This window comes from Bombina bombina, chromosome 2 (assembly GCF_027579735.1).
Source record: "Bombina bombina isolate aBomBom1 chromosome 2, aBomBom1.pri, whole genome shotgun sequence".
NCBI lineage: Eukaryota > Metazoa > Chordata > Amphibia > Anura > Bombinatoridae > Bombina > Bombina bombina.
In genome coordinates this window covers 1,178,717,641-1,178,739,788 of record NC_069500.1, presented here as the reverse complement: position 1 = coordinate 1,178,739,788, position 22,148 = coordinate 1,178,717,641, and the positions used below count along the sequence as shown (strand labels likewise).

The 22,148-nt window shown below is 39.1% G+C and overlaps 1 protein-coding gene across 1 annotated transcript in view; it reads right to left on the bottom strand.

The window, feature by feature from the left end:
* Positions 1-22,148, bottom strand: part of WWC2 (WW and C2 domain containing 2) — a 538,330-nt gene that overhangs the window by 267,381 nt on the left and 248,801 nt on the right. Inside the window, 2 exon segments of the mRNA XM_053700248.1 lie at positions 1,704-1,780; positions 2,040-2,243. Coding sequence (XP_053556223.1) covers positions 1,704-1,780; positions 2,040-2,243 — 281 coding nt within the window.

The window sequence follows — 22,148 nt, the reverse complement described above, 5'->3', positions numbered from 1 at the left end:
CAGATAGAGCATGCAATTTTAAGCAACTTTCTAATTTACTCCTATTCTCAATTTTTCTTCATTCTCTTGCTATCTTTATTTGAAAAAGAAGGCATCTAAGCTTTTTTTTTGGTTCAGACATCTGGACAGCACTTTTTTTTATTGGTGGTAGAATTTATCCACCAATCAGCAAGAACAACCCAGGTTGTTCACCAAAAATGGGCCGGCATCTAAATTTACATTCTTGCATTTCAAATAAAGATACCAAGAGGACGAAGAAACATTGATAATAGGATTAAATTAGATCATGAAAGAAAAAAATTGGGTTCAGTGTCCCTTTAAGGCAGACTTCCCTTTACGCCATAGCATCACCGCATTACACAGCTTTTAAGCTTAGCTAGGGTTAGTGCAGTGATTCAGACCAATTCCAGGACAGCTGTTTTGTGGTTATTGCCACTGATCAGCTGGGAGTAGGTTGAATCACTGCTTAGTAAAGTTGATTTCTGGGGGAAATACAACAGCAATTAAAATTATGGGGAGGCGAAAAGTGAGTTTAAAATCCTCCACTGAATACTCCTTCTGACTTGTCTAGATTTGTAAATAGTTTACACGATGAGTTATTTTCTCTACATTTTGTATTTAGTGGAGGATTTTAAACTCACTTTTCACCTCCCCATAATTTTAATTGCTGTTTTATTAACCCCAGAAATCAACTTTACTAAGCAGTGATTCATCCTACTCCCAGCTGATGAGTGGCAATAACCACGAAACAGCTGTCCTGGGATTGGTCTGAATCACTGTACTAACCCTAGCTAAGCTTAAAAGCTGTGTAATGCGGCAATGCTATGGCATAAATGGAAGTCTGCCTTAAAAAGCAGGCGAAAAGTAAAAAAGTGAGTCATTGTGAACCTCATTTGCATATCTCACCCAGAATCTTATGCTGCTTTGGAAACAATGTAATCAGAGAGTTTCTGTGGGAAAAGCAAGTCTTCTGACTTGTCTAGATTTGTAAATAGTTTAAACAATGAGTTATTTTCTCTACATTATATATATATATATATATATATATATATATATATATATATATATATATATATATATATATATATATATATATATATATATATATACATCTCTATGTTAAAACCCTTTGCCTGCTTTTTTTTATTCTAACACCTGAGACCTCATATCTCTGAGCCGTTATAATTTATAGGATTACTCTTTAACAAAGGATAACAAGGAAATTAAGCAAAATTGATAACAGAAGTAAACTTTGAAGTTTTTTTTAAAATTGCATGCTCTATCTGAATCATGAATGTTTAATATTGACTTTTCTGTCCCTTTAGTTTTGTATCATCTTCAAACACACTTGACTTTTGATGCCCCTTTCCAGATTGTTACTAAATAGATTAAAGATAAGTTGACCCAGGACAGAATCTGAGGCCCTCCACTTACCTCTTTTACCCACCTGGAGAATTAATTTAGAGAGAGGTTTGAGTTGCACTTACACTGTTATGGGCAGTGCGCCAATAAAACTAGAAACATCAAAAATGGTTTCATATTGTCCATTTCAGCCAATGTGTCCAACTGCAGACAGATCAGTGTCTGACTATACATACAATAGATATTCCATTACTCAGACTCGCAGGATAAGACTAAATCAGTGGAGCAGAAATCGAAGAGGTAAGTAAGAAAATGAAAAAAGAAAAAATGAGATCCCTTACCCGTACTCTTGTTGTGGATATTTCTGCCTTAAGGATATCAGGGTCATATTTAGTGCTTGAGGATGAACCTGAAAACACTGAAAGTACAAATAATAAAAATCAGTTTTGTTTTATGGTTTAATGTATATGTATTTACCTTTTTTGTAAATTATACATTTACTGAATGTTAGCAATGCTGTTGTTACAGTCTTAAGCTACTTCAATTTACAAAGAAGCTGCAATACTCAACAATAACTAAAATTGCAAGCACTAAAATTGTGGTGTATGATAGCATAAGTGATAAGACAGCTGTCATTTCATTCAGCGACTAATATTTACATATTTTTTTATACTTACAGCTTGTGCGTGAGCTGGACTTTTCTTTGTAGGCATCATTGAGCCTCACATACTCATCCAGGGCAAGTGCCAACCTTTGTTCTTTTACATGGTAAAGTTCCTTTTGAGTGCTTAGGGCATCCTGTGCAACCATGAGATAGTCCTTCAACATCCGCTCCTGTTCTTTCCGCCATAACTTTCTTGGATCTTCTATCTGTGTGGTCTCTGAAATAAAACATTTGAAGATGAACATTCAATGCTTCTGATGACGAACGTAAACAAAAACATAATTTATGCTTACCTGATAAATTTATTTCTCTTGTAGTGTATCCAGTCCACGGATCATCCATTACTTGTGGGATATTCTCCTTCCCAACAGGAAGTTGCAAGAGGATCACCCACAGCAGAGCTGCTATATAGCTCCTCCCCTAACTGTCATATCCAGTCATTCGACCGAAAACAAACAGAGAAAGGAGAAACCATAGGGTGCAGTGGTGACTGTGGTTTAATTAAAATTTAGACCTGCCTTAAAAGGACAGGGCAGGCCGTGGACTGGATACACTACAAGAGAAATAAATTTATCAGGTAAGCATAAATTATGTTTTCTCTTGTTAAGTGTATCCAGTCCACGGATCATCCATTACTTGTGGGATACCAATACCAAAGCTTAAGTACACGGATGATGGGAGGGACAAGGCAGGAACTTAAACGGAAGGAACCACTGCCTGAAGAACCTTTCTCCCAAACACAGCCTCCGAAGAAGCAAAAGTATAAAATTTGTAAAATTTTGAAAAAGTGTGAAGCAAAGACCAAGTCGCAGCCTTGCAAATCTGTTCAACAGAGGCCTCATTTTTGAAGGCCCAGGTGGAAGCCACAGCTCTAGTAGAATGAGCTGTAATCCTTTCAGGGGGCTGCTGTCCAGCATTCTCATAGGCTAGGCTTATTACGCTCCGAAGCCAAAAGGAAAGAGAGGTTGCCGAAGCTTTTTGACCTCTCCTCTGTCCAGAGTAAACGACAAACAGGAAAGATGTTTGACGAAAATCCTTAGTAGCTAGATTATGTAAAAGACGTTCCTTCTTTGAAGAAGGATTAGGGCACAACGATGGAACAACAATCTCTTGATTGATATTCTTGTTAGAAACCACCTTAGGTAAAAACCCAGGTTTGGTACGCAGAACTACCTTATCTGCATGAAAAATCAGATAGGGAGAATCACATTGTAAGGCAGATAGCTCAGAGACTCTCCGAGCCGAGGAAATAGCCATCAAAAAAAGAACTTTCCAAGATAAAAGTTTAATATCAATGGAATGAAGGGCTTCAAACGGAACTCCTTGAAGAACCTTAAGAACCAAGTTTAAGCTCCACGGGGGAGCAACAGGTTTAAACACAGGCTTAAATCTAACCAAAGCCTGGCAAAATGCCTGGACGTCTGGAACCTCTGCCAGACGCTTGTGCAAAAGAATAGACAGCGCAGAAATCTGTCCCTTTAAGGAACTAGCTGATAATCCTTTGTCCAAGCCCTCTTGGAGAAAAGACAATATTCTAGGAATCCTAACTTTACTCCATGAGTAAGTCTTGGATTCACACCAATAAAGATATTTACTCCATATCTTGTGGTAGATTTTCCTGGTAACAGGCTTTCGTGCCTGTATTAAAGTATGAATGACTGACTCGGAGAAGCCACGCTTTGATAGAATCAAGCGTTCAATCTCCATGCAGTCAGTCTCAGAGAAATTAGATTTGGATGATTGAAAGGACCTTGTATCAGAAGGTCCTGTCTTAGAGGCAGAGTCCATGGTGGAAAGGATGACATGTCCACTAGGTCTGCATACCAAGTCCTGCGTGGCCACGCAGGTGCTATCAGAATCACCGATGCTCTATCCTGTTTGATTTTGGCAATCAGTCGAGGGAGCAGAGGAAACGGTGGAAACACATAAGCCAGGTTGAAGAACCAAGGCGCTGGTAGCGCATCTATCAGCGTCGCTTCTGGGTCCCTGGACCTGGATCCGTAACAAGGAAGCTTGGTGTTCTGGCGAGACGCCATGAGATCCAACTCTGGTTTGCCCCAACGATGAATCAACTGAGCAAACACCTCCGGATGGAGTTCCCACTCCCCCGGATGGAAAGTCTGACGACTTAGAAAATCCGCCTCCCAGTTCTCCACGCCTGGGATATGGATTGCTGACAGGTGGCAAGAGTGGTACTCTGCCCAGCGAATTATTTTTGAGACTTCTAACATCGCTAGGGAACTCCTGGTTCCCCCTTGATGGTTGATGTAAGCCACAGTCGTGATGTTGTCCGACTGAAATCTGATGAACCTCAGTGTTGCTAACTGAGGCCAAGCCAGAAGAGCATTGAATATCGCTCTTGACTCCAGAATATTTATTGGAAGGAGTTTCTCCTCCTGAGTACACGATCCCTGTGCCTTCAGGGAATTCCAGACTGCACCCCAACCTAGAAGGCTGGCATCTGTTGTTACAATTGTCCAATTTGGCCTGCGAAAGGTCATACCCTTGGACAGGTGTACCCGAAACAACCACCAGAGAAGAGAATCTCTGGTCTCTTGATCCAGATTTAGCAGAGGGGACAAATCTGTGTAATCCCCATTCCACTAACTCAGCATGCATAATTGCAGCGGTCTGAGATGAAGGCGCGCAAATGGCACTATGTCCATTGCCGCTACCATTAAGCCGATTACCTCCATACACTGAGCTACCGAAGGGCGCGGAATGGAGTGAAGAACACGGCAAGCATTTAGAAGTTTTGATAACCTGGACTCCGTCAGGTAAATTTTCATTTCTACAGAATCTATAAGAGTCCCTAAGAAGGAGACTATTGTGAGTGGGGATAGAGAACTCTTTTTCTCGTTCACTTTCCACCCGTGCGACCTCAGAAATGCCAGAACTATCTCTGTATGAGACTTGGCAACTTGAAAGCTTGACGCCTGTATCAGGATGTCGTCTAGATACGGAGCAACCGCTATGCCTCTCGGTCTTAGAACCGCCAGAAGTGAGCCCAGAACCTTTGTAAAGATTCTCGGGGCTGTAGCGAACCCGAAGGGAAGAGCTACAAATTGGTAATGCCTGTCTAGAAAGGCAAACCTTAGAAACCGATGATGATCTTTGTGAATCGGTATGTGAAGGTAGGCATCCTTTAAGTCCACTGTGGTCATGTACTGACCTTCTTGGATCATGGGTAGAATGGTCCGAATAGTTTCCATTTTGAAAGATGGAACTCTGAGGAATTTGTTTAAGATCTTTAGATCCAAAATTGGTCTTAAGGTTCCCTCTTTTTTGGGAACCACAAACAGATTTGAATAAAAACCCTGTCCTTGTTCCTTCCGCGGAACTGGATGGATCACTCCCATAACTAGGAGGTCTTGCACACAGCGTAGGAATGCCTCTTTCTTTATCTGATTTGCAGATAGCCTTGAAAGATGAAATCTCCCTTGTGGAGGGGAAGCTTTGAAGTCCAGACGATATCCCTGAGATATGATCTCCAACGACCAGGGATCCTGAACATCTCTTGCCCACGCCTGGGCGAAGAGAGAAAGTCTGCCCACTACTAGATCCGTCGCCGGATAGGGGGGCGTTCCTTCATGCTGTCTTAGAGGCAGCAGCAGGCTTTCTGGCCTGCTTGCCCTTGTTCCAGGACTGGTTAGGTTTCCAGGCCTGCTTAGATTGAGCAAAAGTTCCCTCTTGTTTTGAAGCAGAGGAAGTTGATGCTGCACCTGCCTTGAAATTTCGAAAGGCACGAAAATTAGACTGTTTGTCCTTTGCTTTGGCCCTGTCCTGAGGAAGGGTGTGACCCTTACCTCCAGTAATGTCAGCAATAATTTCCTTCAAACCAGGCCCGAATAAGGTCTGCCCCTTGAAAGGAATTTTGAGTAATTTAGACTTCGAAGTCACGTTAGCTGACCAGGATTTAAGCCATAGTGCCCTACGCGCTTGGATGGCGAATCTGGAATTCTTAGCCGTTAGTTTAGTCAAATGAACAATGGCATCAGAAACAAATGAGTTAGCTAGCTTAAGTGTTCTAAGCTTGTCAATAATTTCAGTCAATGGAGCTGTATGGATGGCCTCTTCCAGGGCCTCAAACCAGAATGCCGCCACGGCCGTGACATGCAAGGGGCTGTAAAATAAAACCTTGTTGAATAAACATTTTCTTAAGGTAACCCTCCAATTTTTTATCCATTGGATCTGAAAAAGCACAACTGTCCTCAAACGGGATAGTAGTACGCTTTGCTAAAGTAGAAACTGCTCCCTCCACCTTAGGGACCGTCTGCCATAAGTCCCGTGTAGTGGCGTCTATTGGAAACATTTTTATAAATATAGGAGGTGGGGTAAAACATAATTTATGTAAGAACTTGCCTGATAAATTCATTTCTTTCATATTAGCAAGAGTCCATGAGCTAGTGATGTATGGGATATACATTCCTACCAGGAGGGGCAAAGTTTCCCAAACCTCAAAATGCTTATAAATACACCCCTCACTACACCCACAAATCAGTTTAACGAATAGCCAAGAAGTGGGGTGATAAGAAAAAAGTTCGAAAGCATAAAAAACAAGGAATTGGAATAATTGTGCTTTATACAAAAAAATCATAACCACCACAAAAAAGGGTGGGCCTCATGGACTCTTGCTAATATGAAAGAAATTAATTTATCAGGTAAGTTCTTACATAAATTATGTTTTCTTTCATGTAATTAGCAAGAGTCCATGAGCTAGTGACGTATGGGATAATGACTACCCAAGATGTGGATCTTCCACGCAAGAGTCACTAGAGAGGGAGGGATAAAATAAAGACAGCCAATTCTGCTGAAAAATAATCCACACCCAAAATAAAGTTTAAATCTTATAATGAAGAAAACTGAAATTAAAAGCAGAAGAATCAAACTGAAACAGCTGCCTGAAGTATTTTTCTACCAAAAACTGCTTCAGAAGAAGAATACACATCAAAATGGTAGAATTTAGTAAAAGTATGCAAAGAAGACCAAGTTGCTGCTTTGCAAATCTGATCAATCGAAGCTTCATTCCTAAACGCCCACGAAGTAGAAACTGACCTAGTAGAAAGAGCTGTAATCCTTTGAGGCGAAGATTTACCCGACTCGACATAAGCATGATGAATTAAAGATTTCAACCAAGATGCCAAAGAAATGGCAGAGGCCTTCTGACCTTTCCTAGAACCGGAAAAGATAACAAATAGACTAGAAGTCTTTCGGAAATTCTTAGTAGCTTCAACATAATATTTCAAAGCTCTAACTACATCCAAAGAATGCAATGATCTCTCCTTAGAATTCTTAGGATTAGGACATAATGAAGGAACCACAATTTCTCTACTAATGTTGTTAGAATTCACAACCTTAGGTAAAAATTTAAAAGAAGTTCGCAACACCGCCTTATCCTGATGGAAAATCAGAAAAGGAGATACACAAGAAAGAGCAGATAATTCAGAAACTCTTCTAGCAGAAGAGATGGCCAAAAGAAAACAAAACTTTCCAAGAAAGTGATTTAATGTCCAGTGAATGCATAGGTTCAAACGGAAGAGCTTGAAGAGCCCCCAGAACCAAATTCAAACTCCAAGGAGGAGAAATTGAGCTTGTACAAAACAATGAATATCAGGAAGAATAGCAATCCTTCTGTGAAAAAAGAACAGAAAGAGCAGAGATTTGTCCTTTCAAGGAACTTGCAAACAAACCTTTATCCAAACCATCCTGAAGAAACTGAAAAATTCTCGGAATTCTAAAAGAATGCCAGGAAAAATGATGAGAAAGACACCAAGAAATGTAAGTCTTCCAGACTCGATAATATATCTTCCTAGATACAGATCTACGAGCCTGTAACATAGTATTAATCACAGAGTCAGAGAAACCTCTTTAACTAAGAATCAAGCGTTCAATCTCCATACCTTTAAATTTAAGGATCTGAGATCCTGATTGTAAAAAAGGACCTTGTGACAGAAGGTCTGGTCTTAACGGAAGAGTCCACGGTTGGCAAGAAGCCATGCGGACAAGATCCGTATACCAAAACCTGTGAGACCATGCTGGAGCCACCAGCAGAAAAAACGAGCATTCCTTCAGAATCTTGGAGATTACTCTTGGAAGAAGAACTAGAGGCGGAAAGATATAGGCAGGATGATACTTCCAAGGAAGTGACAATGCATCCACTGCTTCCGCCTGAGGATCCCTGGATCTGGACAGACACCTGGGAAATTTCTTGTTTAGATGAGAAGCCATCAGATCTATTTCTGGAAGTCCCCACATTTGAACAATCTGAAGAAACACCTCTGGGTGAAGAGACCACTCGCCCGGATGTAACGTTTGGCGACTGAGATAATCCGCTTTCCAATTGTCAATACCTGGGATATGAACCGCAGAGATTAGACAGGAGCTGGATTCCGCCCATATCAGTATTTTAGATACTTCTTTCATAGCCAGAGGACTGTGAGTCCCTCCTTGATGATTGATATATGCCACAGTTGTGACATTGTCTGTCTGAAAACAAATGAACGATTCTCTCTTTAGAAGAGGCCATGACTGAAGAGCTTCTGAAAATTGCACGGAGTTCCAAAATGTTGATTGGTAATCTCACCTCCTGAGATTTCTCAAACCCCTTGTGCTGTCAGAAACCCCCATACAGCTCCCCAACCTGTCAGACTTGCATCTGTTGAGATCACAGTCCAGGTTGGAAGAAAAAAAGAAGCCCCCTGAACTAAACGATGGTGGTCTGTACCACGTCAGAGGGTGTCGAACAATCAGTTTTAAAGATATTAAATGAGATATCTTTGTATAATCCCGGCACCACTGGTTCAGCATACAGAGCTGAAGAGGTTGCATGTGAAAATGAGCAAAGGGGAACACGTCCAATGCAGCAGTCATAAGAACCTAGAATTTCCATGCATAAGGCTACCGAAGGGAATGATTGAGACTGAAGGTTTCGATAAGTTGAAACCAATTTCAGACGTCTCCTGTCCAACAGAGACAGAGTCATGGACACTGAATCTATCCGGAAATCTAAAAAAGGTTACTCTTGTCTGAGGAATCAACAAACTTTTTGGTTAATTGATCCTCCAACCATGTTCTTGAAGAAACAACACTCATAAAAAGCTGGAAAGGATCTTTCCATTGAAAATGAGCAAAGGGAATTGAATCCAATGCTGTTAAAACTTCTATGCATATATAGCAACTGAAGGAAATAATAGAGACTAAAGGTACCGACAGACGGAACCCAATACAAATTGTCCCTTGTCTGTGACATAAACCATCTGGAAACCTAAAAAAAAAGGTGACCCTTGTGTGAGGAATCAAGAGCTTTTGAAAAAAGATCCTCTAACTATGTCCTGAAGAGCAAGTGAAACATATGAGAATCCGCATCCTCAGGAAATAATCTGAATGAAAACAGAAAAATGAAGAATACGCATTTATTGTATCTAAAGAAAACAAATAATGCTATCAATGACCACAAAAAGGCAAAATAGTTTGAATAAAACTCCAAAACCCAGTTCCTAGAAAAGCAACTGGAATAAAAACAACAGAAGATTCCAGGTCTGAGCAGCGCTTGAACCCCATGGGTACCCAGCCATGCCTCAACAGTATCCAAAATATATCGGACAGAAACACACTGAAAGAAAATGTTAGCCTTACTGGAATAAAATCAAAGAAATTTGGACAAAATAGAACCAAATAAATTTCAAAGAAGTCTTAACCTGCCCCTTACCAGCCAAACTGGAATACGGCACGTGCATCGCAACATTAGGGAGCTAATTTCGAACCCCAATTAAAAACATGTTACTTGGGAAAGAACTCAGGATTCGTTCCTTAATAAGAACAACCAAACTAGTATAAGCTTAAAGTTTTAGTCTTAGAACTCAATCTTGAAGCCCATAGTAACAGTTAAGAATTGAATCCAATTATAATAGATTATCTTAGAACAAAAGAAATATGGATTTTCTTTTTTTTTTTTTTTTTTTAAAAATCACAGAATTCTTCTAGCTACAATAGCTAAAGACATAGATTAACCCTAATTTGCGAATATATTCAATAAAATGAAGACACAAATGAAATCATTAGCATGATAGTCCAGTTTAAAGGACCAGTCAAAACAGAGGACTTGCAAAATGCAAAACAACAAGACAAATGCAACGGCACCTAGTCTAGTAAATGTTGTCCCTTAACAATGCTAAAATAAATCATGATCTGATACTTGATCTTAAAGTAAACAGAAAAAAATGAAGCAATTGCAATATCACAGGACCAAGAAAAGTACCTGATACTAAATAATTTTCCAAAAATAAGATACAACTATATAAAGGAAAATAAATACTATTTTGCTATAAAAACAATAGCATAATTAGTAGGAGTAGAGATAGCTCCAATAAATTGGAGAACCCTCCAAATTGAATTTAACTGCTGACTAAGAATATAGTTTAAAAATAAAAGAAAATTCTCAGCCTATTCCATTCCCTAGTATGGGGAATTGGAAAGAAAACCTCTGAAATCACAGAAGAAATAAAAAGGCAGAAATAGTGTCAGCTAGTCTTAAAGAACTAGTTACCTTAATATCCAAAATAATCAACACCTCTTCAACAAAGAACAAATGTACTTTAAAAATAAAAAAATTATATAAAAAAGTAGATTTGTTAGTGTCAATATCTGATCAGAGAAGGATAAATCAGTATGTTGTTGGTCATTTGAAACTTCAATAATTAAAAAAGAAGTGAAAAAGACCTAAAAATCGTATTAGAAGGCACAAAGTCAGACATAGCCTTAATCAGAAAAAATATTTCTTATAAATCTTCTAAACATTTCTTGCACTTAAGAATGGAAATGTATAAAGCATAAATACTAATGGAATCTGCATGTAAAAGTACCGGTATATCATAATAACTTATTACAAACCATAGCTAAAGATAAACATTTATAACATTTAAAATAAATGAACTTAGCTTTGGTAGAACTGAAACTCAGTTAAGCATTTTTCCAGAAGTGGCTTCTGACTCAGGGACAAACGGAGACATCTTGCAATATGTAATAGAAAAAACAACATATAAAACAAAATTGATCAAATTCCTTAAATGACAGTTTCAGGAATGGGAAAAAATGCCAGTGAACAAGCTTCTAGCAACCAGAAGCAATAAATAATGAGACTTAAATAATGTGGAGACAATAGAGACGCCCATATTTCTTAGCGCCAAAAAAGACGCCCACATTATTTGGCGCCTAAATGCTTTTGGCGCCAAAAATGACACCACATCCGGAACGCCGACACTTTTGGCGCAAAAAAACGTTAAAAAAATGACGCAACTTCCGGCGACACGTATGACGCCGGAAATAGAAAAAAAAATTTGCGCCAAGAATGACGCAATAAAATGAAGCATTTTCAGCCCCCGCGAGCCTAAGAGCCCACAGGGAAAAAGTCAAATTTTAAGGTAAGAAAAAAATTGATTAATTCATATGCATTATCCCAAATATGAAACTGACTGTCTGAAATAAGGAATGTTGAACATCCTGAGTCAAGGCAAATAAATGTTTGAACACATATATTTAGAACTTTATATAAAAGTGCCCAACCATAGCTTAGAGTGTCACAGAAAATAAGACTTACTTACCCCAGGACACTCATCTACAAGTAGTAGAAAGCCAAACCAGTACTGAAACAAGAATCAGTAGAGGTAATGGTATATATAAGAGTATATCGTCGATCTGAAAAGGGAGGTAAGAGATGAATCTCTACGACCGATAACAGAGAACCTATGAAACAGACCCCGTAGAAGGAGATCATTGAATTCAAATAGGCAATACTCTCCTCACATCCCTCTGACATTCACTGCACGCTGAGGGGAAAACCGGGCTCCAACCTGCTGCGGAGCGCATATCAACGTAGAATCTAGCACAAACTTACTTCACCACCTCCATAGGAGGCAAAGTTTGTAAAACTGATTTGTGGGTGTGGTGAGGGGTGTATTTATAGGCATTTTGAGGTTTGGGAAACTTTGCCCCTCCTGGTAGGAATGTATATCCCATACGTCACTAGCTCATGGACTTTTGCTAATTACATGAAAGAAAAGGCACCCCCGGTCTATCCCACTCCTTGCTAATAATTTCTGTAAGCCTTTTAGGTATAGGAAAAACATCAGTTCACACCGGTACTGCAGCTAATACCTCCCCAAGCAACACACGGAGGTTCTCAAGCTTAAATTTAAAATTAGAAATCTCTGAATCAGGTTTCCCCGAATCAGAGATGTCACCCACAGACTGAAGCTCTCCGTCCTCATGATCTGCATATTGTGACGCAGTATCAGACATGGCCCTTACAGCATCTACGCGCTCTGTATTTCTCCTAACCCCAGAGCAATCGCGCTTGCCTCTTAATTCAGGCAACCTGGATAATACCTCTGACAGGGTATTATTCATGATTGCAGCCATGTCCTGCAAGGTAATCGCTATGGGCGTCCCTGATGTAATTGGCGCCATATTAGCGTGCATCCCCTGAGCGGGAGGCGAAGGGTCTGACACATGGGGAGAGTTAGTCGGCATAACTTCCCCCTCGTCAGAATCTTTTGGTGATATTTCTTTTATAATTAAAGACTGATCTTTACTGTTTAAGGTGAAATCAATACATTTAGTACACATTCTCCCATGGGGCTCCACCATGGCTTTCAAACATAATGAACAAGTAGTTTCCTCTGTGTCAGACATGTTTAAACAGACTAGCAATGAGACTAGCAAGCTTGGAAAACACTTTAAACAAGTTTACAAGCAATATAAAAAACGTTACTGCACCTTTAAGAAACACAAATTTTGTCAAAATTTGAAATAACAGTGAAAAAAGGCAGTTACACTAACAACATTTTTACAGTGTATGTAATAAGTTAGCAGAGCATTGCACCCACTTGCAAATGGATGATTAACCCCTTAATACCCAAAACTGAATAATAAAAGACAAAAACGTTTTTTTTTTTTTGTTTGTTTGTTTGTTTTTTTTCAAACAGTCACAACAACTGCCACAGCTCTACTGTGGCTTTTTACCTCCCTCAAAAACGACATTGAAGCCTTTTGAGCCCTCCAGAGATGTCCTGGATCATGCAGGAAGAAGCTGAATGTCTCTGTCAGTATTTTTAGCTGCACAGAAAAACACTAACGGCTAGATTTGGAGTTTGGCGTTAGCCGTGAAAACCAGCGTTAGAGGCTCCTAACGCTGGTTTTAGGCTAACTCCGGTATTTGGAGTCACTCAAAAAAGGGTCTAACGCTCACTTTTCAGCCGCGACTTTTCCATACCGCAGATCCCCTTACGTCAATTGCGTATCCTATCTTTTCAATGGGATCTTTCTAACTACGGTATTTAGAGTCGTGTCTGAAGTGAGCGTTAGAAATCTAACGACAAAACTCCAGCCGCAGAAAAAAAGTCAGTAGTTAAGAGCTTTTTGGGCTAACGCCGGTTCATAAAGCTCTTAACTAATGTACTCTAAAGTACACTAACACCCATAAACTACCTATGTACCCTTAAACCGAGGCCCCCCCACATCGCCTCCACTCGATTAAATTTTTTTAACCCCTAATCTGCCGACCGCCACCTACGTTATACTTATGTACCCCTAATCTGCTGCCCCTAACACCGCCGACCCCTGTATTATATTTATTAACCCCTAATCTGCCCCCCACAACGTTGCCGCCAGCTACCTACAATAATTAACCCCTAATCTGCCGACCGCAAAGCGCCGCCACCTACATTATAGCTATGTACCCCTAATCTGCTGCCCCTAACACCGCCGACCCCTATATTATATTTATTAACCCCTAATCTGCCCCCCTCAACGTCGCCTCCACCTGCCTACACTTATTAACCCCTAATCTGCCGAGTGGACCGCACCGCTACTATAATAAAGTTATTAACCCCTAATCCGCCTCACTAACCCTATAATAAATAGTATTAACCCCTAATCTGCCCTCCCTAACATCGCCGACACCTAACTTCAATTATTAACCCCTAATCTGCCGACCGGAGCTCACCGCTATTCTAATAAATGTATTAACCCCTAAAGCTAAGTCTAACCCTAACACTAACACCCCCCTAAGTTAAATATAATTTTAATCTAACGAAATAAATTAACTCTTATTAAATAAATTATTCCTATTTAAAGCTAAATACTTACCTGTAAAATAAATCCTAATCTAGCTACAATATAAATTATAATTACATTGTAGCTATTTTAGGATTAATATTTATTTTACAGGCAACTTTGTAATTATTTTAACCAGGTACAATAGCTATTAAATAGTTAAGAACTATTTAATAGCTACCTAGTTAAAATAATTACAAAATTACCTGTAAAATAAATCCTAACCTAAATTACAATTAAACCTAACACTATACTATCATTAAATTAATTAAATAAAATACCTATAATTACCTACAATTAAACCTAACACTACACTATCAATACATTAATTAAATACAATATCTACAAATAACTACAATGAAATAAACTAACTAAAGTACAAAAAATAAAAAAGAACTAAGTTACAAAAAATAAAAAAATATTTACAAACATAAGAAAAATATTACAACAATTTTAAACTAATTACACCTACTCTAAGCCCCCTAATAAAATAACAAAGACCCCCAAAATAAAAAATGCCCTACCCTATTCTAAATTACTAAAGTTCAAAGCTCTTTTACCTTACCAGCCCTGAACAGGGCCCTTTGCGGGGCATGCCCCAAGAAGTTCAGCTCTTTTGCCTGTAAAAAAAAACATACATTACTCCCCCCAACATTACAACCCACCACCCACATACCCCTAATCTAATCCAAACCCCCCTTAAATAAATCTAACACTAAGCCCCTGAAGATCATCCTACCTTGTATTCACCTCACCAGGTATCACCGATCCGTCCTGGCTCCAAAATCTTCATCCAACCCAAGCGGGGGCTGGCGATCCATCATCCGGTGGCTGAAGAGGTCCAGAGGAGGCTCCAAAGTCTTCATCCTATCCGGGAAGAAGAGGCAATCCGGACCGGCAACCATCTTGATCCAAGCGGCATCTTCTATCTTCATCCGATGACGACCGGCTCCATCCTGAAGACCTCCACCGCGGACCCATCTTCTTCCGGCGACGTCCAACTGAAGAATGACGGTTCCTTTAAGGGACGTCATCCAAGATGGCGTCCCTCGAATTCCGATTGGCTGATAGGATTCTATCAGCCAATCGGAATTAAGGTAGGAATATTCTGATTCGTGAATTAACCAAGGTGAGGGGAGCTTATGGTGTGGGTTAAGAAAGTTGTGTCAGAGTGTTTTTCACTATGTGTATTATCACAGTAGAAATGAAAATAAAAGTAATGAAGCTTATATATAGATAGTATTTATTTAAAACACTTAAAACAAGTTAGAATTGTAAGTATAGAGCTCTAATACTTTAAAACATTAAAAACAATATACAATTAATATAAGGACAACATTGGAGAATTATGAACAGTCTTTTTGATTTGTTTTCAATTTGTTCATATAGTCTGATCAATTAATTTGATTGAATTCGTTTTTTGTTTTTTGTTTAGAAAGTTTTTTATATGAATGTTTTACTTTTACTCACGTTTTTGTCTTGGATAAAAAACTTTTAAAATGGCCTTAATATATGTCCAGGATAGGCCGTTGAGGAGACAAAAGTAAATAGATGACAGTCTTATGTTTAAGACGCTCTTTATCTTAAAAGGTCAAAAATTGCAACTTATGAAAAGAAAAATTGTAACGTTGTTTCAAATTTTTGCAAGTCTTTTAAGAGGAGAGACAATTGGTGTTTCTATATTGTATATATCTGGAGAAATCGATGTGCTTAAGGTTTCTTTGCCAATTTCACTTGTAGATGTGGTGTTTGATATTTGATAAAAGGAAGGACTCGTTGGTCTCCAAGACTTTTTACCCTGTTTTTGGTAGATTTGATGTATAGGGTTTGCAGGAGTCTCTAGGAGGCTTGTAGTGTTTGTTGGTGTTTGGGTCTTTGGTTAAAATCGTGATCGTTGGTCTCTGAGACTGTTTACCCTATTAATATGGTGAATTTGATGTTCAGGGTTTGCTGGAGTCTCTAAGAGGCTTGTGGTATTTCTGGATGATATTATCTTGGATCCTGATATCAGTTTCAGATACAGGTAAATTTACTTTGAGGTTCTGAGGACCGGGACAATTTTATCTTAATTAAAAATGACCGCGAACACTCTCAGAGGCATCTTGATAAAGGCACCCGCCGAAACGCGTAGATTTGCCCTCCTGAGTGTGCACCCTCTTTTGATGCTATATGCCCACACTGTGGGATGTTGAACTTATAAGCGGATTCACCATAACTAACGTTTGAACGCTGACAAACGCAAAAAAGAAGCAATTCACTACAAAGAACCTCTACGGACAGATAAAATTGTCCCGGTCCTCAGAACCTCAAAGTAAAACAAAAAACGAATTCAATCAAATTAATTGATCAGACTATATGAACAAATTGAAAACAAATCAAAAAGACTGTTCATAATTCTCCAATGTTGTCCTTATATTAATTGTATATTGTTTTTAATGTTTTAAAGTATTAGAGCTCTATACTTACAATTCTAACTTGTTTTAAGTGTTTTAAATAAATACTATCTATATATAAGCTTCATTACTTTTATTTTCATTTCTACTGTGATAATACACATAGTGAAAAACACTCTGACACAACTTTCTTAACCCACACCATAAGCTCCCCTCACCTTGGTTAATTCACGTTTCATTTATTAGACAGTCGTTTGAAGGAACAACTGTCAATTATTGTAGGGTACAGAGCGAGGTTACAAAAACTATTTCTTTAGATAAAAATTATTTATCTCTAAATATACACACACTAGGTGCACTCACTCTATACTTGTTCCTCCAAAATCAGGAATATTCTGATTGGCTGATGGAATCAGCCAATCAGAATCAAGTTCAATCCGATTGGCTGATCCAATCAGCCAATCAGATTGAGCTCGCATTCTATTGGCTGATCGGAACAGCCAATAGAATGCGAGCTCAATCTGATTGGCTGATTGGATCAGCCAATCGGATTGAACTTGATTCTGATTGACTGATTCCATCAGCCAATCAGAATATTCCTACCTTAATTCCGATTGGCTGATAGAATCCTATCAGCCAATCGGAATTCGAGGGACGCCATCTTGGATGACGTCCCTTAAAGGAACCGTCATTCTTCAGTTGGATGTCGCCGGAAGAAGATGGGTCCGCGGTGGAGGTCTTCAGGATGGAGCCGGTCGTCATCGAATGAAGATAGAAGATGCCGCTTGGATCAAGATGGTTGCCGGTCCGGATCGCCTCTTCTTCCCGGATAGGATGAAGACTTTGGAGCCTCTTCTGGACCTCTTCAGCCACAGGATGATGGATCGCCAGCCCCCGCTTGGGTTGGATGAAGATTTTGGAGCCAGGACGGATCGGTGATACCTGGTGAGGTGAAGACAAGGTAGGATGATCTTCAGGGGCTTTGTGTTAGGTTTATTTAAGGGGGGTTTGGGTTAGATTAGGGGTATGTGGGTGGTGGGTGGTAATGTTGGGGGGGGTATTGTATGTTTTTTTTTACAGGCAAAAGAGCTGAACTTCTTGGGGCATGCCCCGCAAAGGGCCCTGTTCAGGGCTGGTAAGGTAAAAGAGCTTTGAACTTTAGTAATTTAGAATAGGGTAGGGCATTTTTTATTTTGGGGGTCTTTGTTATTTTATTAGGGGGCTTAGAGTAGGTGTAATTAGTTTAAAATTGTTGTAATATTTTTCTTATGTTTGTAAATATTTTTTTATTTTTTGTAACTTAGTTCTTTTTTATTTTTTGTACTTTAGTTAGTTTATTTCATTGTAGTTATTTGTAGGAATTGTATTTAATTTATTTATTGATAGTGTAGTGTTAGGTTTAATTGTAGGTAATTGTAGGTATTTTATTTAATTTATTTAATGATAGTATAGTGTTAGGTTTAATTCTAACTTAGGTTAGGATTTATTTTACAGGTAATTTTGTAATTATTTTAACTAGTTAACTATTAAATATTTCTTAACTATTTAATAGCTATTGTACATGGTTAAAATAATTACAAAGTTGCCTGTAAAATAAATATTAATCCTAAAATAGCTACAATGTAATTATAATTTATATTGTAGCTATATTAGGATTTATTTTACAGGTAAGTATTTAGCTTTAAATAGGAATAATTTATTTAATAAGAGATAATTAATTTTGTTAGATGTAAATTATATTTAATTTAGGGGGGTGTTAGTGTTAGGGTTAGACTTAGCTTTAGGGGTTAATACATTTATTAGAATAGCGGTGAGCTCCAGTCGGCAGATTAGGGTTTAATAATTGAAGTTAGGTGTCGGCGATGTTAGGGAGGGCAGATTAGGGGTTAATACTATTTATTATAGGGTTAGTGAGGCGGATTAGGGGTTAATAACTTTATTATAGTAGCGCTCAGGTCCGCTCGGCAGATTAGGGGTTAATAAGTGTAGGCAGGTGGAGGCGACGTTGTGGGGGGCAGATTAGGGGTTAATAAATATAATATAGGGGTCGGCGATGTTAAGGCAGCAGATTAGGGGTACATAGGGATAATGTAAGTAGCGGCGGTTTACGGAGCGGCAGATTAGGGGTTAATAATAATATGCAGGGATCAGCGATAGCGGGGGCGGCAGATTAGGGGTTAATAAGTGTAAGGTTAGGGGTGTTTAGACTCGGGGTACATGTTAGAGTGTTAGGTGCAGACGTAGGTAGTGTTTCCGCATAGCAAACAATGGGGCTGCGTTAGGAGCTGAACGCGGCTTTTTTGCAGGTGTTAGGTTTTTTTTCAGCTCAAACAGCCCCATTGTTTCCTATGGGGGAATCGTGCACAAGCACGTTTTTGAGGCTGGCCGCTTGCGTAAGCAACTCTGGTATCGAGAGTTGAAGCTGCGTTAAATATGCTCTACGCTCCTTTTTTGGAGCCTAACGCAGCCTTTATGTGGACTCTCAACACCAGAGTTATTTTTATGGTGCGGCCAGAAAAAAGCCGGTGTTAGCTTTTCGGGTCGTTACCGACAAAACTCCAAATCTAGCCGTAAAATAGGCCCTTCCCACTCATATTGCAACAGTGGAAAGCCTAAGGAAACTGTTACTAGGCAAAAATCAAACTAGCCATGTGGAAAAAAACTAGGCCCCAATAAGTTTTATCACCAAACATATATAAAAAACGATTAAACATGCCAGCAAACGTTTTAAAATACACTTTTATAAGAGTATGTATCTCTATTAATAAGCCTGATACCAGTCGCTATAACTGCATTTAAGGCTTTACTTACATTAGTTCGGTATCAGCAGCATTTTCTAGCAAATTCCATCCCTAGAAAAATATTAACTGCACATACCTTATTGCAGGAAAACCTGCACGCCATTCCCTCTCTGAAGTTACCTCACTCCTCAGAATATGTGAGAACAGCCATGGATCTTAGTTACTTCTGCTAAAACGCAGGCAGATTCTTCTTCTAAATACTGCCTGAGATAAACAGTACACTCCGGCACCATTTAAAAATAACAAACTTTTGATTGAAGAATAAACTAAGTATAAAACACCACACTCCTCTTACAACCTCCATCTTGGTTGAGGCTTGCAAGAGAATGACTGGATATGACAGTTAGGGGAGGAGCTATATAGCAGCTCTGCTGTGGGTGATCCTCTTGCAACTTCCTGTTGGGAAGGAGAATATCCCACAAGTAATGGATGATCCGTGGACTGGATACACTTAACAAGAGAAATAAAAAATATAACTGGTTGACAGAAAAGGCTATAACACTCTATGGAAACCTAGCAGCTGAGGATTGCACTAGTATAACAATAACTCAGATGAGTTACACAATTTCTTCTGCCTCTCTATTGACTCAGGTTATTCTAAGGTGCCCATTTATTAAAGCACACATACCTTTCTATAGAAAAACAAAATAACTTGTGAGATTGGAGAAAAAAACACTAGTGAATCTATCTTCTAGTTTGAAAAAAGAAAAAAAATCTAAAATGAACTTGTCTATTAAACCAGGCCTTGACACTTTTAGCACCCAAAAATAAACAAGAAAACAAGTCAGCTGACAACGTCTAATACACAAAAACAATCTTTGTAATGATTTATTTAGTGTTCTACCCACTCCAGTGACATGGATATAGGCAATGTTTCAGGGTACCTTCTATCTGTTGTTCTGAATTGTGACCACTGTATTTACCCTCCCACCAGAAATTACCAAAGCAAATACAATAGCATATAGGAATTTAATTAAAGGGGCAGCATGCTCTAATGTTTTCTCCCCTTGAATGCGTACTGTTCCTAGATATCCAGTTTACCTACTGGAGTGTATTAAATTGTTTCCAAAGAGATTATTTACCTTTATTTTGACTTTTGAAATAAATGATTTTGCCATTGGATCACCACTTATACGGAAAATGCCTGTACTTAAGTACTAGTTAAAAAACAATGTGAACAAGAATGTTTAAATAATGCTACTAATATGGGGGTATGTGACAGAGAGGCACTAAAATGTTCATTTTCCATTGCCCTAAATATGAGCCATTGAGAAAACAGTGATAAATAAAATAATGAGGACTTTGTGTAAATAATTAGACAGATAAAATACAGGTCTATTTTCCCTACAGACATGGCCTCTTGCCTTGGGTGTAGTTTCAGTTAGCAGAAACAACTATTTCATATACAAAAATAAACCAAAAGGAAGCCTCCTATACATTTTAAACTCTATAGCTGGTAATTAAAAACACATTTAGTGGAGACCAATCTTACAGTACACTGTCCGTTTAAGTGGTTTTAGAAAGTATAATCACAAGCACAATGATAAACTGTAAAGAATGGTGTTTTGAAATAAGGTAAGCAATTAAAAGTTGTATATAAGTTTTATACACATAGGTAAAGTCCCATTTAGGTGCCGAAAAGCATTACACCTCCTAAGCAGAACATGACCAGCGAGCCAGTCAAGAACTACAGATGCATGTAGCCACCAATCACCAGCCTCTCCTGCTAAGGAGCTGCAATACTTTTGGCTCCTGAGTAGGTATTGAATAGCAAGATTGATCCACGGATTAATAAGAATAGTAGTACTGGGTACCATACATGAGCTGAGACAGGACCCAGAATAGCAGAGACACAATGCCTAGTGGGCTGTATAAATTATTTAGTAGAGCAGTGATAGGAAGGACATGGTTACACTGAGGGAAAGTGTGAGAGCAGTAGTTGCTTACTACATGAAGGTCAACAGGGAATTGACTTAGAAAAGCAAGGTCAGAAGGTAAAGGTTAATGGTAACTGTATGCACGTTCCAGGGCACAGGACCCAGGTGAGCTTGGTGAGGAGTGAAATGGGCATCTTTATGGGGAATACTGAGAGGAGAAAGTGAGCATTAAGCACATAAGACCCAACAACAATGTGCAGTGGCACTAGAGTGAACACAGGTACTAGAACAGTGCCATTTGCTTCCCAGAAAACAGAATTTATGCTTACCTGATAAATTTCTTTCTCCTACGGTGTGTCCGGTCCACGGCTTCATCCTTACTTGTGGGATATTCTCTTCCCCTACAGGAAATGGCAAAGAGAGCACACAGCAAGAGCTGTCCATATAGTCCCCCCTCTGGCTCCGCCCCCCCAGTCATTCGACAGACGGTTAGGAGAAAAAGGAGAAACTATAGGGTGCCGTGGTGACTGTAGTGTATGGAATAAAATTTTTTAAACCTGACTAAAAAGCCAGGGCGGGCCGTGGACCGGACACACCGTAGGAGAAAGAAATTTATCAGGTAAGCATAAATTCTGTTTTCTCCTACATTGGTGTGTCCGGTCCACGGCTTCATCCTTATTTGTGGGAACCAATACCAAAGCTTTAGGACACGGATGAAGGGAGGGAACAAGTCAGGTTACCTAAACGGAAGGCACCACGGCTTGCAAAACCTTTCTCCCAAAAATAGCCTCTGAAGAAGCATAAGTATCGAATTTGTAAAATTTGGCAAAAGTATGCAGAGAAGACCAAGTCGCTGCCTTACAGATCTGATCAACCGAAGCCTCGTTCTTGAAGGCCCATGTGGAAGCCACAGCTCTAGTAGAGTGAGCTGTAATTCGTT